This window comes from Oncorhynchus mykiss, chromosome 19, assembly GCF_057628025.1.
Source record: "Oncorhynchus mykiss isolate SJ-2025 chromosome 19, ASM5762802v1, whole genome shotgun sequence".
NCBI lineage: Eukaryota > Metazoa > Chordata > Actinopteri > Salmoniformes > Salmonidae > Oncorhynchus > Oncorhynchus mykiss.
In genome coordinates this window covers 13,444,913-13,456,809 of record NC_143040.1, presented here as the reverse complement: position 1 = coordinate 13,456,809, position 11,897 = coordinate 13,444,913, and the positions used below count along the sequence as shown (strand labels likewise).

The 11,897-nt window shown below is 40.4% G+C and overlaps 1 protein-coding gene across 1 annotated transcript; it reads right to left on the bottom strand.

Annotated features, from left to right (window-relative positions):
* Positions 1-5,123: 5,123 nt before the first annotated feature.
* On the bottom strand, positions 5,124-6,761 carry LOC110515399 (GTPase IMAP family member 9). Its single transcript, XM_036953877.2, has 2 exons — positions 6,691-6,761; positions 5,124-6,405 (listed from the first exon to the last, which is right to left on the bottom strand). Exons 1-2 carry the CDS (start codon positions 6,695-6,697, stop codon positions 5,513-5,515), a joined length of 900 nt encoding a protein of 299 aa, XP_036809772.2. The 5' UTR covers positions 6,698-6,761; the 3' UTR covers positions 5,124-5,512.
* Between the last annotated feature and the right edge of the window lie 5,136 nt (positions 6,762-11,897).

Below are 11,897 nucleotides of genomic sequence, written 5' to 3'. Positions count from 1 at the left end.
AGCCTCCCGCCTGTCCGGCGCCTCTGCCGGAGCCTCCCGCCTGTCCGGCGCCTCTGCCGGAGCCTCCCGCCTGTCCGGCGCCGCTGCCGGAGCCTCCCGCCTGTCCGGCGCCGCTGCCGGAGCCTCCCGCCTGTCCGGCGCCTCTGCCGGAGCCTCCCGCCTGTCCGGCGCCTCTGCCGGAGCCTCCCGCCTGTCCGGCGCCTCTGCCGGAGCCTCCCGCCTGTCCGGCGCCTCTGCCGGAGCCTCCCGCCTGTCCGGCGCCTCTGCCGGAGCCTCCCGCCTGTCCGGCGCCTCTGCCGGAGCCTCCCGCCTGTCCGGCGCCTCTGCCGGAGCCTCCCGCCTGTCCGGCGCCTCTGCCGAAGCTTCCCGTCTGCCCAGCGCCATCGGAGCTTCCCGTCTGCCCAGCGCCACCAGCGCCGCCCGTCTGCCCAGCGCCGCCAGCGCCGCCCGTCTGCCCAGCGCCGCCAGTGCCGCCCGTCTGCCCAGCGCCGCCAGTGCCGCCCGTCTGCCCAGCGCCGCCAGTGCCGCCCGTCTGCCAGGAGCCGCCAATGCCGCCCGTCAGCCAGGAGCCGCCAGTGCCGCCCGTCAGCCAGGGGCCGCCAGTGCCGCCCATCAGCCAGGGGCCGCCAGTGCCGCCCGTCAGCCAGGGGCCGCCAGTGCCGCCAGTCAGCCAGGGGCCGCCAGTGCCGCCCGTCAGCCAGGGGCCGCCAGTGCCGCCAGTCAGCCAGGGGCCGCCAGTCAACCAGGGGCCGCCAGTGCCGCCAGTCAGCCAGGGGCCGCCAGTGCCGCCAGTCAGCCAGGGGCCGCTAGAGCCCCTCTGTCCGGAGCAGCTGCCCCTCTGTCCCGAGCAGCTGTCCCTCTGTCCCGAGCAGCTGTCCCTCTGTCCCGAGCAGCTGTCCCTCTGTCCCGAGCAGCTGTCCCTCTGTCCCGAGCACCTGCTTCACCTCTGTCCCGAGCTGCTCCTCTGTCCCAAGCAGCCCCTCTGTCCAGTGGGGTCATTGAGAGGGGTGGGCATGGTGAGTAAGCCACGGAGGCGGACAATAAGGCGGACTGAGACAATGGCGAAGTGGGGTCCGCGTCCCGCGCCAGAGCCGCCACCGCGGACAGACGCCCACCCAGACCCTCCCCTATAGGTCAAGGTTTTGCGGCCGGAGTCCGCACCTTTGGGGGGGGGTACTGTCACGTTCTGACCTCTATTTCCTTTGTTTTTGTATTTATTTAGTATGGTCAGGGCGTGAGTTGGGTGGGCAGTCTATGTTTGTTTTTCTATGTTTTGGGGCAGTTCTATGTTTTCGGCCTAGTATGGTTCTCAATCAGAGGCAGGTGTCATTAGTTGTCTCTGATTGAGAATCATACTTAGGTAGCCTGGGTTTCACTGTTTGTTTGTGGGTGATTGTTCCTGTTTTTGTGTTTTGCACCAGACAGGGCTGTTTTGAGTTCTCACGTTTCTTGTTTTGTTTTCGTTAGTTTGTTCATGTATAGTTTCGTCAATAAATACAATGAACAACCACCACGCTGCGCTTTGGTCCGCCTTTACTTCACAAGAGGAGAACCGTTACACTAAGACTCTATTTTACTTCTGTGACATGGTGAGCTTGGACCCAGGAGCAGAGAAGTGACCAAACGAGGAATCAGTGGTTAAGGATCAACATAATACTTTACTGAGAAACAGTAAACAAAGGATCACAGTAACACTGGGAAAAAAACTCTTCCAGCTTCTGCAAACACCAACAGAAAACACAGCTATCTTAACAGGGAAATCATAATGAGTAAATAGGACACACTAGAGTGTCGTTGTCACCAGGACGGTCTCTGCCGCCCTCTGGTGACAGGTGGAACCATGACGACATCATTACAATGCATTAAATGGATTATGAACTGCCTATACTATGCCAGTCCCTCAGTAATGGCACAGTCCACGAAATTGTTATTGTACACATAAGAACATTTACAGATGACTGAACCTTTCAAACAACATGCACCATGTAAAATCAGTCTTCAGAGGGAACGACCTTGTTAAATTTCTCAATGATTCTATTCTGCTTACTACTTGAACAACCTTGATAGTCATATCACAGTGGCTCTTACTACTACACCCACTATTGCTGGAAAAAAATCATGTTTTTTTTAAAGATGTTTGCATATTGCAAACGGCTGTCTTACAAAGCCTACAGAAAACAACTTGTTTGCTTAAATATTTATGTTGACTAAACTTTGATGAATAAACCATTGTAAATGTGTATAAATGTTGCTTTACTTCTTTCATATCAATTGTTTAAAATTGTAATGCTTATAAGCATGTAGCTATTCCCCAGGTTGTTGCTGTAAATGAGAATGTGTTCTCAGTTAAAAAAAAATAACAATCAGTACTATGAAAGTACTTCATTTTGTATAGACTGGAATGTTTTTTTACAAGATGCCTTCCTGTTATTTTTTAATTGATTGTGAGTTAAATACTTGACTTACTGTGTACTGGGTTTGCACAAAAAATGCATTTTGCACTGGAAATGATCAAAAGTATGGCGTAAAAAGTGTAAAAACTAAAATCAAGTGTAAAAAATGAGAATAAAAAAGATGTTCATGTTTGATCAAAAAAAGTGTGAAAATGGAAAAGCAATGTTTTAAAGGCATCACGTAGCCGACATGTTATTCACCAGTGTCAGATTGTTCCAGAAAGGCATCACGTAGCCTACATGTTATTCACCAGTGTCAGATTGTTCCAGAAAGGAAACAATGAAACCTTCAAACTATTAGTTATATGAAGACATACCAGGAGTGGTTAGCTACAGAGTACATTCATAATTCAGTCCTGTTTGGAGATGGAAGTCTGTTTTCAGTGTGTATGTGCTTTAGATGTACATTTTAAGTCGGAAGTTTACATACACTTAGGTTGGAGTCATTAAAACTTGTATTCCAGACGCACTGAGTTTGAAGGTAGGCCTTGAAATACATCCACAGGTACACCTCCAATTGACTCAAATTATGTGTATTAGCCTATCAGAAGCTTCTAAAGCCAATACATCATTTTCTGGAATTTTCCAAGCTGTTGTTTGGCACAGTCAACTTAGTGTATGTAAACTTCTGACCCACTGGAATTGTGATACAGTGAAATAATCTGTCTGTAAACAATTGTTGGAAAAATGACTAGTGTCATGCACACAGTAGATGTCCTTCTACTATCTTGCCAAAACTATAGTTTGTTAACAAGAAATGTGCGTAGTGGTTGAAAAACGAGTTTTAATGACTCCAACCTAAGTGTATGTAAACTTCCGACTTCAACTGTATGTGTTATTTCATTGTTTTAATGTCTTCACTATTATTCCACATTGTATAAATAGTAGAAATAAAGAAGAACCCTTGAATGAGTAGGTGTGTGCAACCTTTTGACTGGTACTGTACATGAATGAGTATGATCCCTGAGATGACTAATAAAAAAAAGTATGGACACAATTCAGAATAACACAACGCAACAATACTTTGGAGTAGAAAAAGATCTGTTTATTTTGAATTGAATAAGAACATATGCCAACTTGCACAATACTCATAGTACATTGTATTCTGTTTAAATCCTTTGGTCATTTCAAACCGCATTTGTTAGATCCTGTTATTAATCAGTAGCAAACTAATCAAGACAAAAGCAAGTTGACTAATAACCAATATGTCTACTAATAATTGATATTGAAAACATGTTAGTATAACAATTATCTGAGCAATTTGTTCAGAGTTCCTTGGATGATTATACCCACAACCCAATACTGTAACTTGTTACCTATATCTCCCCACACAATGCAGTATATTACACAGTGTATATATGTGTAACTACAGTACTACTCTTAACATTCAGTAATGTGAATATAAGCAGGACAGGAGGACTCTAGTGACAGTGAGAAGACACTCGGTGGACTCTGGCTGAACAACATACTATTTAAGACATGTCAGAATGTTAATCAGTTAAAGTTTGAGTGACAGCTAACCCAACAACATATACTGTTTTGTAACACACCATTTCTGTATGCTGCACTCTTGGTTTTATAAGGCTGATTGTTCCTGTTGAGGCTGACTGACTGGTTGTGTCTGAAATGACACTCTATTCCCTATATTTTGCACTACTTTTGAACAGAGCCAAATGGGAAGGTCCCTGCTGTTTGGAGACGCAATGGAGGTACAGTGTTTTTACTGGTATTTCCAGCAATATCCACCAGTGTTGCTGCAGGTAGGAAATGTTCTGCAATTGAAACAAGCTGTCTCCAATCAATCAATCAATGTCTGGTTGTGTGTGTTTGACCAGGGGATCACCTGAGGCTATTATGTTCATGTTGATTAAGTTGGTCAGGATCTTGTTGCCTGTTTACAGCAATCCGTGGTTTATTGTTTTTTTGGTTGATTAAACAATTTTATCCAAAATGTGTGTGAACAGAAACAATATATTCTGATAATATGACATACGTAAGTGCAGCTTAATTCACATGATTTTACATTTCAACTTCCTGCCCGTTAACCGGCACCATTCCTACCTTTACGGGTGGTGAAAAAAACTTCTACTCAAAACACAGAGATTTGAAGAAGACCATTAATACACAATATTCCCACCTCTTCCTCAGAAATGTTACTTCCCCTTTAGGTCTATCCTTCCTGTTATGCTGCCATCTCTTTGAGTGTGATTTAGAAGCCTAAGTCACATGATTTGATAGAAAATGGGTCTTTGCATTAGAACTCCCTGCCCTTTAGACACTTATGTGTTGACTTCAAAGTGTCAGTAATGCATCAAGTTTAAGTTCATGCAACATGAGGGGATAAATTGACTGTGGTGCATAGTGGATAATGAGGCGTTCTTTCAATTATGAGAACCATAGTTCTGTGAGGTCATAAGAACAACACAATACAGAATTATCACATGGATGATGTAATTAATGACATTATGTCCAAAAGGGAAATGCTTGATGGCTGAAATGTGTCCATTGTGAGTGTTAATAATACATCTAAGTAATACTTCATTAGAGTGTTAATAATACATCTAAGTAATACTTCATTAGTGAGTGTTAATAATACATCTAGGTAATACTTCATTAGTGAGTGTTAATAATACATCTAAGTAATACTTCATTAGTGAGTGTTAATAATACATATAAGTAATACTTCATTAGTGAGTGTTAATAATACATATAAGTAATACTTCATTAGTGAGTGTTAACAATACATCTAAGTAATACTTTATTAGTGAGTGTTAATAATACATATAAGTAATACTTTATTAGTGAGTGCCTCCCATCTTTTGCAGGTGTCTGTTACTCCTAATAAAATCTACCTCAATACAACAACCTTTTCTTGTGATCAGTAAAACATAATAACAAAAACAGCTAAATATGTGTTCATCAACCCCCTGAGTATCATTTTCAATGTAGGCTACAATAACATATGTTGTGTTTGCTCTGTGTATATAGAGGAAGCTTTCAATATCAAGTAATGAAGTCAAACAACTTGTAGAAGGTACAGCACTGTTATCTACGGACTCTCATTGAGTACTGCATGCTCCAGCTCCCACTGCAGCTCCCACTGCTGCACCAACTGACATACCAACTGGGCCTCCAAATGTTCCCAAAGCCGCTCCGATTGTAGCACCTGTTCCCATTTTGCTAAATTTCTCAGCATTCTTTCTAGCTTTTCTTTCCTGTTTTATCCCCAGCTTCTCTACTTCTTCTCTTAGACACACTCCTTCAAACTTTGCCTTCAGTTCTTCCCTCTCTTTGTGTATCTTCTCTTCATTCTCTCTCAAGATCCTGTTCTTCTCTTCTTCAATCACTCTCTCAGCCTCCTGGAACATCTCAGTGGTGTAGTGGCTTCCTCCATTCATCGTCACCATCTTGTTTATCTTCTCAAGGAGCTCAGGGACCTGGGAGGGATTCTGATCTTTGTTTTTGAAGACATGATATCCCCCATTACATTTGGTAATGAAACTTTCCAGTTTGGGATTTCCATGCAGGAAGTCTTCAATTGTTACATCATCAAGAAGGTCTCCATGTGTGAAGACAACCATGGTGTATTTCGATGCTTCATCACCAAATAATGTCTGGATCATCTTCACAATTTCCTGCTGCTCTTCAGTGAATCCTCCCAGCTTGAGAACAACCAGGAACACATGGGGACCAGGAGCGGAGAATAGCAGGCACTGTGAGATCTCTTTCAGTGCTTCCTCCTGTGTTAACTTAGTGTCAAACAAGCCTGGTGTGTCGATGACAGCTACATGTTGCCCTCCCACATTTCCTCTTTTCTTTTTACTTGAGGATGTCACAGAAAAAGAGGACATTTTGGATTCAAACGCTTTTCTCCCCAGGATGGCGTTTCCTGTTGCGCTCTTCCCAGAACCAATCTTTCCAACCAGAACAATCCGGACCTCTTTATTTTGTTCTGTTGGATAAGAAAGACATGTTGTTACTGTAGAAAGAAGTCTGATGTTCTTTCTGTTTGGTCATCTTACAGAACAGCTACTGAATATGATCAGTCTCACATTACTTATTAAACATTGATGGTTTATAGAATATGAACTGTTAGCAAATTAACAAGGACATTATCTATAAATTAAGTTTCAAGCCTACATTCATTTTTAATCAAATGTATTAATAATGTAATAAAACATTATTTTGTGAAAACACATTAAACAAATAAACCGATTCTTGTAGACTAAGTACTCACCAGTCATGTTTGGGTTTTGGAGTGCTGCCAATCTTTTCCAAGGAACAGTCTTTCCAACCAGAGAAATCAGGGTCTCTGTTGGATGAAAAATGAAATGTTGTTTCTGTAGAGAGAAGTGTGAAGTCTCTCATAGCTTCTTAGACTAATATTTTTTTGTCTATAAAATACAAACTCTAAGCAAATAAACAATGATGTTATCTACAGGTAACTGCCAAAATCAAGGAAACACCATTGACGGAACTGTCATTGTCCGTTCCTTGCCTACATACATAGTTTCTACATTTGGCCGAATATGGCAGTAGTCTTTCTGCCTTGGGTTGAGCATCAGTTGAAAAACTGAAATAGCACCAATATTGTGTGGGACACATACAAATAAGATAGTCTAAAGACTCTCAAGTTGGGGAGACAACCAACTTCCATGGAAGTTCTCTGACTTTCTCAGAAACCCTAACAACAAACTGGAGCTTTTCAAAATGTCTGTGGTTTCAAATGGCTCTCTGACATCAATGCTGGAATGAGACCAGGAAGAGGCACACACAAGAGCGTGGTGTAAAGTACGTAAAAAATACTTTAAATTACTACTTAAGTAGTTTTTTGGGGTATCTGTACTTTACTATTTATATTTTTGATAACTTGTACTTTTAATTCACTACATTTCTAAAGAAAATAATTTACTTTTTACTCCATGCATTTTCCCTGACACCCAAAAGTACTCGTTTCAATTTTAATGCTTAGCAGGACAGGAAAATGGTCTAATGCACACACTTATCAAGAGAACATCCCTGGTCATCACTACTGCCTCTGATCTGGAGGACTCACTAAATAGAGAACATCCCTGGTCATCCCTACTGCCTCTGATCTGGCGGACTCACTAAACACACATGCTTCGTTTGTAAATTATGTCTGAGTGTTGGAGATAGCCCCTGGCTAAAAAAACAAGAATATGGCGCCAACGGGTTTGCTTAACATAAGGAATCTCAAATTATTTGCAATTGTATTTTTACTTTTGATACTAAAGTATAATTAAAACCAAAAACTTTTAGACTTTTACTCAAGTAATATTTTACTGGGGGACTTTCACTTTTACTTGAGTCATTTTTTATTAAGGAATCTTTACTTTTACTCAAGTATGACAATTGGATACATTTTCCACCACTGTTCATCTAAGACGCCTTTCAAAAGGGTGCACAGACCATTAGATTTTCAACAGTGGATACAGACATCAATGTCCTCCTTGCTGTTTGCCTGCACTTGCTTATACTTAGAGCTAACTGTTAATGATATAAGAACAAACATTGTGAATTTACTGAACATTTTCTGAATTTACTGGATGTTTTCTCAGGTGAGCCAGATTCAGCCGCTTGCCAATTGAAAAAGTTGGCAGTTTACAGTCCATTGTTCGGATGGAATCATTTTGGACGAACGTTTGAAGGAAACCTACTTTTTCAAGTGATTTGTTTGACGATCAGATGAAAACAACATCATGACTGGTTGTGTTCATGCCACAATACGATGAAAACAATTTTAAACACATAGGAGGTCCCGTGGGAAAAAAACGTGCCAACCTATGGAAATCAAATAAATGCCTGTCCAACTGATTAGTTCTAATGCCGGCCCTGCACTGCATTATGACACGTTTGTATCTGATTTATAACAGGTGTGTTATTCCCCTAGGCCTCGGACACTGGCACGAGGCAGTTTATTTGCCCCCGCCCTATAAAAAAAAATCTAATCATGAAATTTAAAAAATAATAATTAATTTTAAACAGTAACATGCCAAACATAAACAGAACAGCCAGAGGGATTCCACGAAGAAATAAGATAAATATATATATAATTACAGATATTACAGATATATAATTACAAATACAAACATGTAGCGAATTTTGGGGGGGGACATTTTGTTTTGTATACATTTTATTGACTCTAAATAGTTATCCAAATAACATTTTTTTTTTTATAAGAAAAGGGCCTTTTTCTTCATAATTCTGTTTTGTGTTTGAAAAATTGTCCTAATAAAATAAAGAGATTTATGACATACTCACGTTCAATTGTGGAATCAGTGTAGTAAAATAATATGTCTAACTTCAATGGTTGTATGCATTTTGTTGCCAAGAAATAGTTTTACATCAGTCCAGAACACTTCACTATATAAACAATGACAGAATAAGTGTTCAATCGATTCAGTTTCTAGTTCACAAAAATTGCATTCACTGGTAACATCAGGTATATATTTAGAAATCAAGCTATTACACGGATGGAATCTAAGGATAATCTTAAAGGAGATCTCCTTTACTTTATTGGTCACCATAAATGTGTGTGCAGTGAGCCAAGCACGGCGCCAGTTTACATCAAATGATGAAGCCCAACAAAATATCGCAGAGGGAATAGACTTCCTGTAGAAAATATCCCTTAATAAACGATTGTTGAATTTCTTATCTAGTAAACCTATGCTATTCACCTTGATATCGCTTACAATATGAGATATTCCAAAATATGCATTATTCTGAAGTAAAGATGTTATCCCACTAGGTATAGCTTTTATAAACATGTCATATTCCTTGCTTGAAATCTTAAAGTTGTATCTTTCCATAAATTATCTTCGCGTAAATAGATTCCCACTAATACTAATTGGCTGACAAGGACAATGTTTTTCGACAACCAGTTACGGTAAAATAACTTCTTGTTTCTATGTAATATCGACCCATTATTAGATATAAAACATTTATGAGGTGAAAAGTTGTGTTTATACTACAAATCACAGCACATTAAAGCCTGCTGGTGAAAAGCCGCCAATTTCACAGGAAGTTTACCCACAATATATGGACATTGTAGTAAAATATGAAGCCCTCCTAGCTTCTGAAAAACAAAATGAGGTATAATATTCCAGAAACTCTGAGGATTTTTTATGTACCTTTTAAGCCAGTTGATTTTTGATATCGGATTGAAGAGAGTGGAGTCTAAGACATTTAGACCGCCATCACAAACCCTGTTGGTGATAACATCTCTTATTATCTGATGTGGCTTGTTTTTCAATATGAAGTTGTACAATAGCCTATCTAAGGTACAGCAAGTGGATTTGGGAATGTCAATAGATGAAAAAAGATAGGATGCACAAGATAGCCACTCGGCTTTGGATAAAAGCACCCTTCCTTGAAGACTCAAGTGTATTTCACTGATCCCCCCTAAAGCCAAAACCTCATTAGGCCGCGTTTCCTTCCAGTTCTCTGCTGCCTGCGAGTGGAACAAATTGCAAAAATCTCTGAAGTTGGAGACTTTTATCTCCCTCACCAACTTTAAACATCTGCTATCTGAGCAGCTAACTGATCGCTGCAGCTGTACATAGTCCATCGGTATATAGCCCACCCAATTTACCTACCTCATCCCCATACTGTTTTTTATTTACTTTTCTGCTCTTTTGCACACCAGCATCTCTATCTGCACATGTTCATCTGATCATTTATCACTCCAGTGTTAATCTGCTACATTGTAATTATTCACCCTTATGGCCTATTTATTGCCTACCTCCTCATGCCTTTTGCACACAATGTATATACAGTAGATTATTTTTTTTCTACTATGTTATTGACTTGTTTATTGTTTATTGTTTACTCCATGTGTAACTCTGTGTTGTTGTCTGTTCACACTGCTATGCTTTATCTTGGCCAGGTCGCAGTTGCAAATGAGAAGTTGTTCTCAACTAGCCTACCTGGTTAAATAAAGGTGAAATAAAAAATAAGTAAAATAAACTCAAATCCCTCCCTAACCATGAGGATATTTGTGTTGTTGACAGATTCAGTTACAGGGTTCAAATTAAGAACATTCACAGCCTTAAGGTTTTTGGTGATCTTTATACCGAGGTAGGTTACAGTATCTTTTTCAGAGATGATACAATCTGCTGGATTGACAGCTCCTTTCAGAACAAACACCTCACATTTGGAAAGATTCAATACCAAATCTGACATTTTGGAGAACTGCTTCACAATATCCAAAGCTAATCTAAAATCCAGTAAACATAAATTAGATTCTTAATCCCATTTTTTTAATAATCATGCAATAACAATGAGTTATTTAATTTAACCACCAGAGTATTTCTTACCATCATTACTGCACATTCTAACAGTCAGCCATATGACTTTATGATCCGTCAGGACTGCAGGCAGTATTTTGACCTCTACTGTGTTGGGCTCAAGACTAGAGGTTATCACCCACAAGTCAATTCTTCATTGTAGTGAACGATTACTCCATGTGTACTGTTTCTCTCCAGGGTTATTAACTCTCCATTTGTCAATTAAGTCCAGGCTTTGGCAGAAATTCACCAACTTGTTCATACCAATGTTAGGCCTATGGGGCAATCTATCAGTCTCATCAGAATAAACCATATTAAAATCTCCACCAACTATAACCTGACTGGATGGATATTTTCTCAGAAGACTTTTCAGAATTTCCTCAATTTCCTCTAGAAGTAAGTTATTTGGAGGACTAGAACAGTATCCATATACATTACACAACACAAATAATCTGTCCATTTACATGTCCATCCGTGTCCATTTGAGTAAACACACATTTCCCTTTGAAATTGTGTGCATAAATTGCAACCTCAGTTGAATGATTAGTCCCGTGGGCCAAAGAATGACACGGCCCCACTGATTTCTCCAATAATTATAGTCCTCTTTGCATGAATGTGTTTCTTGAACGAATACAAGATCTGCGTTGTAGTCCTTACAAAACAAAAAAATAACTTTTCTCTTCAACAGGTTTCGTATCCCCCTGGCATTGATTGACATAAACGTCAACTCCATATAGAACAGAAGGAAAAATACTATGCAATCTCAACTCTACCCTCTCTATAAAAAGTTGATTCATGTATATGTATTAACAGAAGTCTTAACTTGTAAACCATAACACCACAATTCAAAACTAGAACACTAAGTTTGCTGATTTTTTTATGTGTTTTCGCGTATCATTTTCACCAGACCATCGTCTCTTTCGTTTATCTTTGCAGAGACAGCATCGATTATGTTGACCTGGAGTTCGCGCAAAGACAATTATTTCTGTGTCTTTTTGGGTGCGGGACTATTGACTGGATTTTCAGAATCAGCCGAGTGTCCAGATTCCTCCATGTCTTCTCCTGAGGAGTCAGGTGGCGGTTTTTCTCCGATGTTTGAGTGGTCAGCTAGCAACTGCCTTCTCCTCCCTTTACTATT